The sequence below is a fragment of the Molothrus ater genome, chromosome 4 (genome assembly GCF_012460135.2).
Source record: "Molothrus ater isolate BHLD 08-10-18 breed brown headed cowbird chromosome 4, BPBGC_Mater_1.1, whole genome shotgun sequence".
NCBI lineage: Eukaryota > Metazoa > Chordata > Aves > Passeriformes > Icteridae > Molothrus > Molothrus ater.
The window spans coordinates 42,779,791-42,797,567 of NC_050481.2; the positions used below are offsets into that span (position 1 = coordinate 42,779,791).

General features: G+C 40.4%; 1 protein-coding gene across 1 annotated transcript; it reads left to right on the forward strand.

The window, feature by feature from the left end:
- Window positions 1-1,821: 1,821 nt before the first annotated feature.
- On the forward strand, window positions 1,822-17,658 carry ASAH1 (N-acylsphingosine amidohydrolase 1). The gene is made up of 14 exons (XM_036382308.2): window positions 1,822-1,938; window positions 7,091-7,137; window positions 7,331-7,421; window positions 8,654-8,740; window positions 9,688-9,766; window positions 10,655-10,729; window positions 11,587-11,632; window positions 12,897-13,041; window positions 14,004-14,058; window positions 14,261-14,342; window positions 14,943-15,074; window positions 15,311-15,434; window positions 16,106-16,162; window positions 16,822-17,658. The coding sequence occupies exons 1-14, from the start codon at window positions 1,822-1,824 to the stop codon at window positions 16,909-16,911; spliced, it is 1,227 nt and encodes a 408-aa protein (XP_036238201.2). The 3' UTR covers window positions 16,912-17,658.
- The last annotated feature ends 119 nt before the right edge of the window (window positions 17,659-17,777 follow it).

Genomic DNA, 17,777 nt, shown 5'->3' on the forward strand with positions numbered 1-17,777 from the left:
ACTCCCATGAAAATCTCAAGGTTTATCCTGTTACACTGTAGTTTTCCCTCAGTTTCCAAATCCACAGATTGATCCTGTATCTTCTTTCACCTCTGCTTAAATGTTTTTATGCCTTGGTCTCTAAAGCTCTGTGTAATTCCCAGCTTCTGCTCTGAGCTGGCTCCTTACTACACTGTTGCATGCTCTCCTCCCAGGCCTTTCCCACACTACAGTATATTTTTTATCCTTTCCTGTTTCTTAATTTTTGCAGTTCCACACAGCTTTGCAATCAACTGTCTGCCAAGGCTTCCCTTTTTTTCTTGCCACCCCCACTTGGTTTTGTAAGAGAGTTAATTGCATAGGCAGTTAAGTCACGATGTGGAGACTGCATCACTTCTTTACTGTGTGCCTAAAAACACGTGTCGTGGCTTAGGCATTGCACAGAGCACACGAGACAGGCTAAAACACAGGCATCCTGGAAGGTTTTGAGTACTTTTTCATGGTATTTTTCATGGTGCTTCCACCAACTGTTGCCACTGTACACACTCATGAAGAGTTTGTTTGCTCACACTAAAATGATAATGCTCGTACTAAAATGACAGGTACACACTTAATTTGGATGCTGATTTGTACTTGATGTTACAACAGCCTGGTATAGTGGAAGGTGGCCCTGCCCATAGCAGGCAGCTTGGAGCTTTAAGGTCTCTTCCAACTCAAACTACTCTCTAATTCTATGAAATAGATATCATTTAAATAATAATTAGAAGGCACTTACAGATGGATGCATCTCATACCATTAGTCTGTCTCCCCAGTTGCCCAGTTCCTGCACTCCTAAGCTGCAAGATGGAGAAAAATCCTTCTCCAAGAATGTGCCTGCCTGGCATCTTTCATTACCACTGATGCTCAAAAGATAGGCAGGAAATAAATCCCCATGGGCTGATATCTGTAGAGCAGGTATTTGTTTATTGCAGCGCTGGTGGTGAGGGGGATATCTCCTCCTAACTCACCCACCCGTGTCAAGTGCTGTGGTGTATTTATACATTAAGTATTGCTTAGTATTGCTATGTCACTACAACATCGTCACACATGTGCTGGAACTAATTAACATAGTGTGATCTTATGTTATTAGAGCGTTCTTTTGCACTGCATTTGTGTCTCCCCAATTCAGGGGTTGTCGGGGGTTTTTGATGAAGGCTTCCCAAGGTCTTCTTCGTATCTGAACTTTTCAACTTTGTCTTCAGAGCATGCACAGTTACAGTGTTCCTTGGTCTGTCTGTTCCTTAGCCAGTCTAAATTCTTCATTTTGTGGCTAATTGGCTTTACAGTTGCCAATTTTTTATTAGCACTATACTTACCTCCCATCCACCTGGTGAGTTTTTTCTTAAGTTTTTTTTTTTTGTCTGTTCAGCATTAAGCAACTACTTAACCATATACCAGCCATTACATTGTCTAGAAAGTTATTTATATCAGGTTATTTATACCAGGTAAAAGCTATGATTCAGGTTATATCAGGTTATATCTTATAACTCAAGCTATGTAACCACCTTGTAACTTTGACCTGAGTTTTATAGGCATCACCACACAGCCGCGCAGGACACAGAGTAATTAAAAACCGCACTACTGCCAAAGTGAAAACTGGTGCCACGGGTTTTCTCCCAGCATTGCCAGAGAGAGGCGATTCTATTTCAGACTCTCCTGTGCGGAAGTTGCCATTTGTGGAAGGGCGACTGGAACTGACCTGCTGAGCTTCACCATAACAGCACGGGCGGGGCCGTGCAGTGCCGCGCCGGGCTGGGTCGGGCCGTGCCGGCGCTCCCGCCCCCGGCGGGCGGGGCTCTGTCATGTGGCCGCGGCTCCGGGAAGCGCCGCTCGGAGCGGAGCCGGGCAGGACCATGGCGGGCCGGGCGCTGCTGGCGCTGCTGCTGCTGCTGGCGCAGCCCGCCTGGGCGCCGGACCCGGTGAGCCTGGCGGGGGACGGGCGGCGGAGAGCGGGGCCGGCGGGAGCGGACGGCGCCGGGGCTGGCGGGGGGGATGCGGCCGCCGCCCTTCCCGAGGCGGGAGGCCGGGCGAGCCTCGGGATCCACGCGTGTGGATGCGCGGCAGCGCCTCGCTGCCCCCACGGGCTCCCCAGGCCGGGCAGGGCTCCTGCGGGAGCGGCGGCAGGGGCTGTGCGAGCCCTTGCTCGCTCCTGCGCTCGGGTCCGTGCCCCTCCGTAGTGTCAGTGTTGCCCTGCTGCACCGCAGCGGCGATCTCCAGAAGGGAAGTTCGAGGGGCTTGCTGGAAAAGCGCACGGTTGTGAATCTGCTGAGTGTGTGTGCTGTGGCTCAGCGAGGGGAGGAGCGTGGAGCAGGTGGCCTTGGTGTTCTTTCTTGCTCTGTCGGCCGTTTGGGTATTTTTAACTGAACAAATGAAATATTTAACTTTTGGTGGAATTGGGAAGGCGGGGGTAGTCGTTTGGAGCAGGCTGGCTTCCATCTCCTGGGCATGTAAACAGTTGCTCCTGTTTCCTGGTGTATTCCTGAAGCAGTGAAGCATCCTTTCATCTCTTGAAGTTCCTAAATTTACTCGTCCTCTATGAAGAGAACAGGTTTTAAATATCTCTGGGTTTCAAAATATTTTTTGCAGTCTATTTTTAAATATTTTAGGAACATACTACCTCTTTTATGTCTTTTATTCTTTAGTTTGTTCCAAGTATTTTCTTTTTTCTTTTTTTTTTTTTTTTTTTAGCAAATTGCATTGATTTTGGGAAAGTTAGTATGGGTTTTGTGAAAGGGGAGAGCTGCAGAAATGACTGTGGGCATGCGGATGGCCAGTGTTCCCTTAGCATCTTTTAGTACACAGGATTTGGCTTTTCTCTCTCCCCTCTCTTCCTTTCTTCCAGTCCCATCCTACCAGCCAAGAGCAGCTTCCTACTGCTATCTGCAGCTTAAAACACCTTCAGAATTTTAGCCAAAAGTATCCCGGAGTATGGAGTTGTAGGAGAAAGTGCCAGCTGTCAGCAAAGTAGTAGCATGAGAGCTTGATTTGCATGTGATTTCACTTGCTACATCTTTGCACTTGCACAATATCCGCTGTGTATCCAGGTTGTGCTGCTGTGCAGCCAGATATTAGGCTTGGATATTTTATTTTTGTTTGAGATGCAGGGTTGCTTTACATGCTGAAGAATTCTTCCTAAGTGCCACTGAGTTCATCTCATTAACAAAGAACACAGAAGATAAATGCCTTGAATTGCATCTCAGAGGTGCAGACTGTCAGTCCCTTCAGCTTTCACTGAGGCCCCCTCAGCCATGCTGACCTTTTTGTCCAAACTGCAGTTTAGGTTGTCTTGTCATTGTTTCTTCTACTCCAAGAGTACTCTTATCCTCTGTGTTCAGAAAGGTGAACAGCATTGGGACTCGTGCAGCATAATGGTGTTGCATTGGCATTATCCCATGAGGGAAGAGCAGCAGAGAGGAAAATGTGTTAGATCACAGAGTTCATAGACCAAAAGGATGCTCAATATTACAGATTGACTGAAAAGCTGGATTTATACTTAATAGCTCAAAGAGGTAATTTTCTATTTGCTTTTACATAGGAAGGTGAAAAATATAAAATACATAAATATTAAGGAGGGATGCCAGAGATGGTCTATCTCAAAAATAAAGAAATAAAGGAAGTGCTGGTATTCCTTAGACTGGACAACTTGCATTCAGTCTATTTTATATTAATGAAATCAGGCGTCAAAATATTTATTCAGCAGTTATTAAACCATGCATTAATTTTCTGTACTCCAGTCAATAATAACTGTTACTACTTGATATTTTTTACAGCTCACCCAATTCATCTCAACAGCTTGCTAAGTTACTTGTTTCTGTTCCACTTTTTTTTTTATATACAATCAGTCAAAATATGAATCTTCTGTGATACTTCCACTTTTTATTTCCATATTTCCCCATACCATGTTCTACTTCTCCTCCACTGCATTATCCTCCTGTTAATGTTTCAATCCCATGCTGTCACCCGTCTGGTTTTGTGTCATTACATACATCTCAATTTCAAAGTTGGCAGTATGTAAGATAATCAAGATATGCAACCTACTGGTAAGAGTACATTTTAAAAAGCAAAACAAGGGAGCATTAAATCACCATTCAAGAGTAGCTGTATTGCTCTTAGGGGGTTCAGTGGGTGCTTGAAAAGCACATTTATAGTGGTAATCTGCTGTCTGGGTCCAGCTGCCAATAGCTTTTTCTAGGGGATGACCTCTGGCTTGTCACATTCTTGGACAGCATTTATTGTTCTTCTTCCAGTGTCAAGCCTCTGCAGAGAGGAGAGCCCCACTGACCACAGTGATAACTTCATAGCTGCTTATTTTACTCTGGTTATAAAAAGTGCTTGATGGATTTTCTGCTGATTCCGGAAAATTCTTTAGGTGTCTCTTTTTTTTTTTTTTTTGCCTTCTCAGAAAGCTTTGCAGATAATCTTTAGCTGGTTGCAAAAGATAACTTTTTTTTTAATTTCTTGTTAGAACTTTGTGTAAAAAAAACCAAAACAACAAAACACCCCACTTCTAGTTTTCTGATTGTCTTGACATCTTTTTAAGTTGCTGCCTATGTGCCAGGAGCTGTTGCAGTCACTTGGTTTGTTCTCATTGGAGAAGAGACTGAGGGGAGACCTCATTGCAGTCTACAGCTCCTCAGAAGGGGAAGCACAGGGCAGACACTGATCCCTTCACTGATCTTTTCTTGTTGCTGATCAACAATAGGACCTGAGGGAATGGCCTGAAGCTGTGTCAGGGAAGGTTGAAATTGGATATTAGGAAAAAGTTTTTCACTGAGGCCGGAGGGGCACCACCTGTCAGAGATGAAGATGCATTTGGACATGTTCTCAGGCACAGGGTGGGGCTCTTGGACTTGCCCCATGCAGGGCCAGGAGTTGGACTTGATCATCCTTTGTGGGTACCTTCTAACTCAGGATATTCTGTGATTCTATGACGTAATGGTTTACCTAAAGGAACAGTTATTATTAGCTCTAATTTCTTCAGACACCTCAATCAGTTTTGAAAGATGTACAGGTTGTTTTAGGAATTACTGACGTCTTTACCTTGCTTTATACATAGACAGGTTAGAAATCTAAAAATACCACATGTAAGGAGGGAGCATTTTCTCTGTTCTCTATCCCTTTATCTGTTGCGTTCCTTGCCGTTTTTTGTAGCTTAGGCTGCAAAGCACTGGGAAGATAAAAATAGGTGCAGATACAGGATTAAAATCTCAGGGGAGGGTGCCAGGAGTGACATAATGTTTTGCACCTTTAGCTTAAAATCCTCTGAAATCAGTTTTGCACAGGTGCCACTGTTTCCTCTGTGAGCATGGGCTCTATTGACAGAGTAATGGAATTCTGATGCACTTTGGATAACTTTTTTATTAGAAGCTTTATCTGTCAAGGAAACATATTTTTGATGGAGATATTTCCTGAAGCTCCAAATGTGTACATGCATTCCAGTAGGGTGTAAATGTAATGTCACTTCTTTCTGATGGATTTTAGAATTGCAGGATGGAAAATTGCATAGGACAGTTCCATCAATACTGTTAAGCATTTGTCTGGCTTTGCACAAAACCTCTGACTTCTGTTGCCTAATTAGTCATCTGATATCCCTCCTACCCTCCTTGTTTTGATGCTTCCTCACTTTGAAAATTAAATGGCCTTTTGTATTTGACTTTTTGTTCCAGCTGTGCAAAGGCTGTTAACTGCACTACAGTGAAATCTAGGAAACACAAAGCTGCTGGCCCTATACCTTCACCTCATGTGTTGGAAACCCAAAATTCATCTCCTGCTTTCTCCCACCAACTGGAAACAGTAGAAAGAGATAACATTATAACACGGAGAAATCAATCCCAATTTAGAATCGCTGTTTCCAGTTGTAACAAATTAAGCTGTTTCAAGTCCGTGGCATTGTGTAAGACATTGTGTTTTCTATATTAATGCATTAAAAACAGATAATGAGATTAGCCCAAAGAGAACATTGACATGAGTTAACTTCTTTGTGCCAGTTACATAGGTGCTGGAGATGTTGTCACAGTTTTCACTGGAACCAGAATGCCTTTCAAGGACACACTAGTAATCTAATTAATACAGCCTAATAAATACTGGACATCAAGGGTGGGGAGGAAGGGAAGTAGTGGTGGAAGGATCACTCCATATTTTGTTTGTGTTCTCTCTCCCAAACAATTGTGCTTTGGGAGCTTTTCTTTGGGCTCCCAGAACAGCACATGTACCTTTCCTTTTTCTTAGTGAGATATATTAGACTCTAAGGAGCTTACTGAACTTCTCACATAGTTTTGGGACCAAACCTGGCCTGCTGTCAACTGGCTTGAAGCACAAGTGTGGGTGGCCTAGTAGGCATTTGCTTGTATGTCACTGGCTAGAACATAGAATTACAACTGTGGCATGTATATGCATATGTTTATTATATTTATATGCATGCTTTATGTAATTGATAGAAAAACAACCTTGCATTCACTTTGAGTACATCTAAAGTAGTTCTCAAACTTTCATTTGTAACTAGCCATGCTCCCAGGAATAAAGGTATATTTTTTAGTTACATTCCTGAATTGCACCCCATGTAATGTTTAGCCCCACTTCAGCACCACTTCTCCACACTGAATCCTCAGCTCATTCCACCAGCTGAGGGATTGCCCAAAGTTCATTCTGCTTTCCCTACTCCAGCTGTACAGTGCAGCTTAATACTAAATTAGGCATGACACTATAAAATGGGATTATGAATTAGACAAAGAGAACAGACTGGTCCATACTGAGATCTGAGGTTCTTGAACTTGTATAAAGAATATACTTTTGAAGGGCTCTTCATTAAATTATATGGAGTAAAAATATATACAATTTGTATATTTATCGTACCCTTCTGCTTGCCATGGAGTACATTAGACAAGTTGTCTAGAGGTCTGTCAGACAGCATGGGGAAGTCGCTGCTGGTCCCTCGTCCTCTATTTTCCTCTTTCCAAAGTCCCAAGACTTTGAATTAACTGACTAGTCCTAAAGGTTCGATTGAAAACTAAGTCTACTAGAATAATAGTGTTTACAAAGAAGCTAAATAGTAATGTTTCATTGTCTTTGCAGTATGGAGAAGAGTGTAGGAGTAAAATGTACCCTCCTTCAGGACCAACGTAAGTAATCTGATTCAACTTGTCTAGCAAATTACAGAGAAGTTGTGATTTGCAAGTCTGAACAGGGTTTTTTTCTTGAAACTTGTTCCTGTTGCAGGTCTAAAAAATGCTAGTTACAGGTGGGAAGCACCTATTTTGTCAAATGTTTTTTCAGAGCCTTCTTTAAATTTGATCTCTGGTGTTTTTCTCTCAGGTTCAAAGGTAACATACCCACATATGTCATAAATCTCGATTTACCTCCCAGCAGAAGGTGGGATGACTTGATGCGTGACAAAAAGACAGAGGTAAGAAATGCAGAGCTGCTCTGAAGCTTAGCAGATACAAAACTAGCACATAGCCTTTTGTTTTGAGAAAAGCTTTTAAAGGAATACATGTGCTGAAAGTATCTGAAAGAGATAATATTTCCTGTTGACTTTTCTAATATGATTCCAGTTCAAAATAATAGCTTGAGTAAATTTTTTTTTTCTGCTTAACACTTAAGCTAGCAGCATCAAGTGTAGAGACACTGGTGTTTGGGACGTAGAGGTGTAAAAACCAGTGTGCCATCAACAAGCATGTGCCATTCTATTTATCAAATCTCCTTAGTGGTGAGGTGGTGCAGAATGAAGAGGGAGCAATACACCAAAGGAACAGCCTTGGTAAACTGAAGTGAAACTGAGGCAGCATTTCCTCTCTGCACCTCCCTACTTCTCTCAAAATGCTGTGTGAGATGATGAAATGGCAAGGGGCAAATTAAGAGCTTCCTACCCTTTTCAGGAATGCTGGTTGTGGCACTGGTGTTTACACAGCACAAATAATTTTTTTTAATATTTGAGCCTATTTCAAACTGCTTAAAACAGCTGTGGTGAAGATGGATGAAAATTGAGTTGAGTAATTTTTAATTTCTCAAACAAGGCTAGGGCTTTTTTTCTCTATCCCTTGACTTTGGACTTTCCACTCTGAAAGCCAGACAAACTCTACTTACATGCTGATATTTATTTTAAAAGGCGTTGGAAGCTTCAGGTTTCGCCTTAAATTCTGAAGAGTTTTATCTCCTGTGTACTTTGGAGCTTGATCACATGGAGTGGAACTCTTATTTGTGACATTTACATGTTGCAGATCAAAAGCATGTGCTTTCATAAGAAGTTTATTGAGTGTTTTTGTCTTCAGTAACATCAGTGCTTAAGCAAAGAGCTTGAAATTAACATTCTGAAAGATAGAAGAGTGCAGAGTATTAAAATGTGTTCAAAGGAGCAGAAGATAAGGATGGCTTTCCTGTAATTTGTTATTTCTGGTAGAAGGACACATTGGAATTAATCAAGAAAGTTACTTGAACAAAGCTTGAAGAGTGATTCTAGTGGGGACTTGGGGGTATTTGTCTCACTAAGAAGGTGACATTTAGTACTTTATTTAAACATGTATTTTTCTCAACAAAGTTTTTTTTTCAAAAGTCTGTCAAAGAGTTCTGTTAGTATTTATCTTAAGCAATTCTTATGCTTAAGAACTTCTATTCAACAAAAGTCCTTGCTCTTTTTAGCTGAAGACTGTGGTCCAGAATATTAAAGATATAGCAAATACCTTCTTTCCCAGTGGCAAAGTTGTTGACATAGTGGATAACAAAATAGTAAGTATTTTCAGCTTAATTATTTTATTACTGTATGCCCTGACTACAAAATTAGAATGCTTCTGAATCTGGCAATTAAGAACTTTCAAAATTATTAATTTACAAGTTCTTAATTCCATTTCAGGAACAGAACAAAAATGTTATTTCAAACAGTCACTCTGAAATTTTGCCTTGTTGTCTACTCTGAATGACTGAAACCATTAAACAAAAAATGCAGGATGCAGGTCTCTTCCTCCTCTAATTTTTCCTAAGATCTTTTCAAGTTTGGATTAGTACCACTAGACAAATATGCAACAGCCTTAGTTTCTGTAGCAAAACACTTGACTGAATTTTTTTACCGTGTTCAACTTCTTTTAAACAGTAGAGTAAAATCAGGTTTTGAAAACTGTAATAAATGTCTGGTTACAGGTACAACTTTGACCAGGTCTCACCTTAAAAATTAATTTGATTCTGATTAGAATATGCTTTGGCATGGAACAGGAGAAAGCAGTATAGGGTTAGAGACAGCCAAAGGTCAGATCTCTACCCCATCTTTAGTTACAGCTTATCCCTGTGTGCATGAGTAGACATAAATGCAGCTTTTACAGGTTGCCATGCCAACATGTGAAAGTCAAGGATGCCCATGAACACTGACATTGAGCTCCATTGCAGTTGAGCTTTTAATGTATACAAGTCCTACTTCACTTCTCTGTCTGTTGCTGCAAAGAGAGGCTGTGCTCATGTCCATTGCTCACGTCACTGTTTTGATAAGTAGGAGTTTTACTTCCCTTAAGTGTATACTTATCTTCCAAGTACTCTGCAAACATCCTCAAGTTCTACAGGCTGCAGAGAAATTAAACACTCAATAGCTGGGAGTAAAGTGTGCCTGTTGAGGAGACATTTGTTGTAAGTAACAAAATACTGTTAATTTAAACATATATCATACAAAAAAAAACTTTTCCTTTCAGGCTCATCTGACTGCTACACTTCCTTATCCTTTCAATGAAGAGCTCCAAGGGATTGCAAATTCCTCTGGGATTCCTTTGGGTAACAGTTTCCAACACTTGATTAACATAGTGGAAAGCTAGGAATACAGACTCATTTAAAATTAATGTGTTTACCAATATACAGTTAGTTGTGACTTTAACAAATCATTACTTAAGTAGTTAAAGCAATAAATTACACCTCACCCTAAACAAGAACAGTGTTTTAGAGAAGAATGGAATAAATCACATAAGCCTTTTATCAGGCTGGGACTGCTCTGTAGAGCTGTAAGTTCTCACTCCTAGGTTTTGGGAAGTGGAGCAAGTCTCAGCTGTGTGCACCAGAATTTGAGGGAATCCTTTATTCTTGTTGGTTTTGCACTCTGCTGTGTGTCTGCTGTTGACATAGAAAGAAGTCAAGGCTCAGTTTCCTGCTGTGCTTTCTTTCCCTTGTGGTCCCTGCCATGTCCTTCTGCCTTCCCTCTGTACCTCCTGCAAAAGAATGCCATTCCAGATGAGTAGGCACTGAGTTCTTCCAGAACTGAGACAGAGAAGGAGCACTGCCTGTTTGCACTGCTTCCCTCGTTCAGGAGCACTACACCTGCTGCTAGCAGTAGTTCTTACATGGCAGTAGTGGTGCATATAGCAGCTTTCTGCTTTAAAGTGAATTTTATAGCTTGTTTTGGGGTTTTCAGAGGAGGAAGTAGCAATGACTGTCAGCTTCGTGCATGGTGAGGCAGAAAGTCAGGGGATTCTGATCCCTCTATTTGCTTTTCAGGAAGCTCTTGATTTTGCTGAACCAGTCATTTTAAAGATTAAAGAGATTTAAATTGAAATGTTTAACAGAAATATTACAGAATAATGAATTTGCACTATGCTTTTTTTCTAACATTTTTTTCTGTTCATGGCAAGTTTCTAACTACTGAACCTTGTTTCTTTTTTTTTTTTCTAGGGGAAATCGTTATTTTTAACATTTTTTATGAAATTTTTACTGTATGTACATCAATAGTGGCAGAAGATAAAACAGGTAATGCAATCCAAAATAATGTTAACAGTTTTCTTTTATGTAGAAGAGGGTCCACCTCAGTTATGCAAATACAGTCCTCCTCAACTGCAGCCAATAAGGTCTGTTAATAAAAGGTAATAATAGGTATATTCATAAAGGTAATAATAATGCCTAAGGTAATAATAATGCCTAAGGACTGATAAGTAAAGGTATTCCTTGAGAAAGGGAATAAGAGTTCATAAGTGTCTTAGGTTTAAAAAAAAGGACAAAAATACTTTCAAAGATAATTTGGGTTTGGTTTTGTTGGATGGTGAGTTTTTTGTGATTGGGCTGTTGGGGTTTTTTTAAGAGGTAGTATTTGTTTTTCTGGGGGAAAGAAACACCAGCAACACACTTGAAACTTTCTCAGTGCCATGCAGGATTTTTCATCTAGTTTCTAGATACTGCATGTGTATGCTGGTAGAGAAAATGGACAGTGTCTTCTGAGAAAAGAGACTCTTTCATTCTCCTTAGTTCTGCAGCCCTTGTCTGCACCTGTTCCAACTTAGGAAGTTTCTAAGGGATTCTCAGAGGGCTTACAAACATCTCACTTTTAGAAGAAGCTCAAGGTGTTGCCATTGCGTTAAGATAATGTGGAAAGATTAGAGGCTGAGATGGACAGCAGTTTGCAAGATGACTTGATTTCAGTTATGGCAAAACACTTCTCTGACCAATAAAAACCCATCATTATATTGTGGTTATGAAAAGGGCAAATAGAGAATGCTATTTTCTTTGCACACTTTCCCAGGTATTTGACTGCTTACTCATTACTTGGGTTTCTAAGCTGAAATTTGTCCATTTGTTTGGAAAATTGTATTTAATTATTTATTGTTGTATAGGGAAGCTGTACCATGCCAGAAACTTGGATTTTGGACTTTTCCTAGGGTAAGTACCTAAACTTGTAACTTTTTTTTAAACTCAAAGAAAAGGCAAGCTGAACTTTAAATAGCTACATACATTCTTTGAGTCTTCTTTGGATGTCTGTAAGACTGTGACAAGTAATTCTCCATTGTGTGTTGGAAAAAGCAGCTAAAATTAAAAGATCAGGATATTCTAGTGATCTTATGTCAAACTGCCCCAAATGCATCAAGAACAGCTGTGTTTTGCTACTTACTTTTTTTCTCAGCTGCAGTTCAAACTGTGTCAAACCAAAGAATGGCCCTGATCATGTAACCTGATCTCTGAGGCACAGTATATCTTGTTCTTTACATGATGGGATGAAGCATCAATTTTAATATATGCAGTGACACGGAGTGGCATGGCATTTTAATGCTTCCTCCCCCCCAGTTACTGTACTGTGCTCCACTGACACTTCCCCTCATTCTTCATTTCCACACAAACTCTAGTTTGTTGCCCAGCTCTCATTAGTTCTCCTTTCATGCCCCTGATCAGGTAGTTCAGCATTTGCTTTTATTACCCCAGTATATTTTGTAACATCATTCATACTGATGATGCTCAATGCACAATTGGAATTTAAATGCTCATCTTTATTAAAATTCTTACCTACCTATTAAAAGCTCACCCATTGTCTACTGTGACTCCACCTGTCCCTTGGTTTGGCTTGTGTTGGACTTCTCTGACTTGCCAGAAATACTGTGAACATGCTTCCTGAAAATTAAGCAAACTTTCAAAGCTGCTCCAGAGTCTGGATTATTTCCAGAGAATTTAACAGTCTGCTAAGTGCTCTGTATCAACCTTTTGCCTCCAAATTGGTCTGGCTAATTTTACAAACTAGAATTGGTACTTCCCTTCATGTAGAGCAAATCCAGTAGTACATGGTTTCTCTTCTGCCTTTGAAAAATAAGAATTTGAGGTTTGGTGTCACAGGCAGTAGCTGTAGCTGCCTTTGCCAGCAGGTAGAGAACAAAGTTGTGTGTTCAAAACAAACCAGCTGTGATGGTGGTGCTGTTTAATCCTGAGCAATATGCTCCTGGTTCAAACAAAACTTAGTTCTTTTCACTGCCAGCCTCTGCATTTAGACTTCTTAGTTGTTCCTTGCGGGTGCTGCTCAGGTAACTACAGAGCAGTGATCTTGCCTGTTGTGAGTTAGATCAGAGGACAGGCATCATACACAGGGTGAATGCATGCTGTGAAGGGAAGCTTTGAAAACTACTGAGGGAAGTTTCAAGTGCTGTACTGTCTCCTGCAGGTGGGATGTTAAAAATAATTCCTGGACGTTAACTCGGGAACTGAAGCCTTTAGTGGTACTCTTGGACTTTCAGAGAAACAACAAAACAGTGTTCAAGTCCACAAATTTTGCAGGATACATAGGCATGGTGTCTGGAGTCAAACCAGTAAGTATGGGAATGGAGCCTTGTCAGTTTGTTACAAATGCTTCAGACTTTCCTTTAATATTTAAATTTTTCTGCTTTCATGCTGTGCCTTGGGATGTTTTCCAATAAATGATCTCTAAGTTGTTCTGGTGCACAGCATAGCTACTTGAAGACAGATAAAAGAAAAAAATGCTGCACCCTTCCTTGTGAAAGGAGATTGACTAAATGAAATGTTTCTGTTTGGACAGTTCTTAAAAACAGCATTGAATTTTGAATATGAACGAGAGTGAATAAGAAGTGCTGAGGTGGTTAGAGTTTCTTGCTGGCTAATAGCTAATGCTGTGATCCCAGAGGGGGAACAGCACACTTGTGCTATTTAATTCTTTCTCCAATCCTTCTTGGAAAAGGCAGTCCTGCATTTTAAGATTTTTTTCCTTGGGTTTTCATTTAATAGGCACCTGAAATCTGGGGTAGCTGAATTCAGTTTTTGTCTGAAACATTAGTTGCAGGAGACTGAGATTTGAGTTTGAATTGTGCGTTCAGTTAGCATGGACTGCAGTGTGTGCAGCTGCATGCCCATGCAAATAGCAGTAACATAGCAGGGTGTGCTTAGCACTGGGACTTAAAAATCTGCCTTCAAACTAGAATAGTACTCAGAGGTCTGAGAAGAAGGTGACATACAGCAGGGAAAGGAAAACTGCTAATTCAGCAATGCAGCACAGACCAAGAGGAAAAAATGGCCACAGGCTTGACTTGCTGTGCTGATTGTCTGCCAGGCCAGAAAACTAATTTCTACTTATTCAAGCCCTGATAAATTAGGTTCTTCTCTACATGAGCTTGATCTTGCAGTCTGTTACTCAAAGGGGAAGAGCCTGACAAACAAGCAGCTCAATTGACATGTAAATTGCAATGCTGCCTCTTGTTTATTACTGGTACTCGTGGGCTGTCAGTGGCTGAAGGTTGGCTTGTTTAATGCTTTTCAGAACTTGTTCACTCTGACAATGAATGAGCGTTTCAGTCTTGATGGTGGTTATGTGGGTGAGTAATGCTCATTTCTTTCATTATTTCTGCACAAGTTTTCCAGACCTGGGCAAACCAGTTACCTTAATAAACAGGCACACAAATGGTGAAAAGATTGCAGATGAGTTGGATAAAACACAGCTTATTTTAAAACCAGCTGTGGAAGTTAAGAGTAGCATGAGTGAACTGTCTGAAAACTAATTATTCTGATATTTTGCAGGAATCTTTGAATGGTTTCTTGGTAGAAGAGATGGTATGTGGATGGGCTTTCTTACAAGAACTGTATTAGAGAATGCTACAAGGTATTCCCTCTCCCTCTAAATATTATGCTTCTTTAGTCTGCTTTGCATTCAACTAGCATGAATACTGTAGATGTATGCTTAATATCCAGTGATATAGATACCTTCCTAGTGGCCTTAACTTTAAATACTGGTGTTGCTGGTACTCTGGAGCAGGAGGCAAAGCATCACACGTGATCCCTCAAATATTTTTCCTCAAACTTCTTTTTTTGCTGTTAAGCCTTTTGGTAATCAAAATGGGTTACAGCATTCTGCATCAAAGCACATCCAACAGGTACTAGTACATTGTAGGAAGTAAGAAGAAACAAAGCTGTTATGTAATAAATCAATTCAGTGGAATATGACACAGTATGTCATCATTTTACTCATATTTCAAGTGTAGAAAAAGTGCAGAGAGCACCTCTAAACAATCTTACTTTAGGTACAAAATGAGACAAGAAGCTTTGCTTAAATGTGTTCCTTTATCATGATCCTGTTTCCTCATATGTGCATGAAAAGGGAAGAAAGGCTTAACTACCCAAACTTGTCATGGGTCTGTGGAACTTGCTCTTCAGTACTTGAACCATTTATAGGATTTAATGTCCAACATTATCTTACCCACAGTTACCAGGATGCAAAAGACAGACTGGCAAAAACAAGATTGCTGGCTCCAGCTTACTTTATTCTGGGAGGCAGAAATTCTGGAGAAGGGTGTGTGATAACTCGATCCAGGACAGCTGCTCTGGATATCTGGGAGTGAGTATGCTTGACCTGACACCTGACTCATCCTTCCGGAAGAGGACAGGTTCCACCTCTAATTGTGTGCTCTGTTTCTTGTGACTTCTGTTGTACAAGAACTCACTTCTTTACCATCATTGAAAAATACCACAGCAAGTCTAAAAATATAATGTATCTGTATATAGTATATATTGTATATGTGTACTTGCTATATATTTAGAGAAGCAAAGCACCAACTTAGACCTCTTTTCCAGCCTTGATATCAAGAAGGGTACATGGTATGTGGTAGAAACCAACTACGATCGCTGGAAGCCTCCACTGGTGCTGGATAATCGTAGAGGACCTGCAATGAAATGCCTGAACCAGACAACACAAGAGGTAATCATCCTCCAGATACCTCATATCCTGGTATGAAACTCCCAGCTTGCACTACTGACTTGACACAGCCAGGAGCATTCAGGTTATTTTCAAGCTCAGCTGTAATGACACAAGTGGCTGATGATTTTGTGGTAACTTGTCTCTGCTTCTGGGTTAGAAGAAGCTGCCTCTTTACATGGGGAAGGTTTGTGGGTTTTTTGTTTATTTGTTTGGGGTTTTTTGGGGTATTGTTTTTTGGTTTGGGTTTTAGTTGTGGTTATAGGGGGGATTGGGTTTTCGGGATTCTTTTTGGTTTGGTTGGTTGGTTTGTTTGTTTTGGGCATTCATTTCATCTAGGTGGGTTTTCTGAAAGTATCTCCAGCAGTTGCATATGCAGGAGGGTACACCCAGAGATACCTCGAGAAAGACTTTTGGTGTTTTTAGGGTAGTTTTACCAGTGAAATTAAAATACACACTCTGGGGCAGCAAACACACTTAAGTGCGCCATGCTCTACTAAGATCTGGTCTGGTCAAATTTTTGCAGCCCACATTCTTCTGATATCAAAGTGTTATGGGTATCTTGTACTCTTAAAACTGCATTGTGTTATTTGAGTGAAGTGTAAAAAAGTTAGTTCTCAGCAGTTACATTAACAGGTAATGCCCCTTAATATCAGTGTATTATTTTCTTTCAGAATCTCTCCCTACCTGCAATTTATGATGTTCTCTCCACAAAGCCTGTGCTCAATAAGGTAATGCTTCTATTTTTGCAGGAAGTTTAGAGTGGGGAGCAGACCACTAACTACTGTATATATAAGGAGGAGGCTTCAGTGGTACATTCAGAGGTTTTTAAGTGAAAACATGTGTGTAAAAACAAATTTCATATTACTTTGTAAAAGCAAAATGTAATTGCTGGAATAGCTATTTTCCAAAGGCCGTACAGCTTTAAAATTCTCAGTAGCCTGAGCCCTTTCCTCATAGTAGCTGGTCCTGGTTTGAGGCAGCAGCTGCTTTGCAGACATCTTGAGCACCCTTCTAACCAGAGTTAATGTGTGATCTATGTCTTTGTAATTCACATAAAACAAGTTAATATACCTCATGATTTAGGCATACTACAGACACATTACTCTTGCAACACAAGAGGGTTTAGTCTGGAATTGAAATTTTGGTGTTTAGGAAAAAAAATCTGAAGGAAATAGTTTTTAAGACTTCTTGAATGATGAAGTTTAGTTCCTGTGTTAAGTAGAAGCAGCATTCTTGACTGAGAACACAGACAATTCATACTTGCATGTTGTTGACTGAAGAAGGTAAATGCTTGTAGAACTGTTCAGCTCTATCAGAGAGAGTTTTTCACTAATTCCTGTAATGTGGTTGATTTTCTTTTTTCCTCTTCCCCCCCTGTGCCCATTAGCTGACAGTGTGCACCACGCTGATGGAGGTGTACAATGGCCATACAGAGACTTACCTGCGGGAGTGCCCAGATCCCTGCAGCCCTTGGTAGCCCTGCTCCTCTCCGTGCTGGAAGCTGCTTGTCCCAATTGGTGTCCTCCTTGAGAAGATGCTTCTGGAAAGAGATTACTCAGTCTCCTTTCTTCAAAAATCTAATGGCTCTATAGAAATGGCAAAGTGTTTCTAACAGTGAAGGACCCTATCTCACAGCAGACTTTCTTGCTTTGTAACCAGCAGTTCTGCTGACCAGAAATGTATCCTCACAAGTGTCTGGTGTGATTTCAGCTGTTTCTGCCAAATGAGTTCAGCAGTTAGTTCTAGATCTCTTCAGTCTTGGCAGTATTCTTGGTGTGTTGTTCATTGGGGGCTTGTTAATTTTTGGGTTTTTTGGTTTGGTTTATTTAGATTAAAATCCCAAGGAACACAAGTTATAATGGCACCTACCAAGCATCAAAAAGAATTGGGTGTAAGAAGACCATCTGGGACAATACAATTCTGTTATTTTTTCATAAGCACTTAAAATTAATTGCTATTGTTCTGGTATAATGTGAGGATATGTCTGATATGCCCTTTTATAAAATAACCTACCAAGTGTCATATATAGTCACAGAAACAAGGTCTTGGGGAAATATCTGAAACAAGATCTGAGCCAAGAATGTCTTGCTACTGATTTAAAACTCTTTTGCTGAAGCTCTTTCTTGGCCTGTTAACAAATGTGGTTTTTTAATACAGATTTTTCTGTTGTCTCAAAAAAAAATACTAATTCAATAAAGAAAAGATACTTTCTGTCACCAAAGTACACATGTACTGATTTCATACTTCAGTCTGAGACATCATGCATGTTAGATACCACAGTGCTTTCATTTCCAAATAGACTGTGTCTGCAAAACTGATTTCTTCTGATTTTGTAAACTGGTA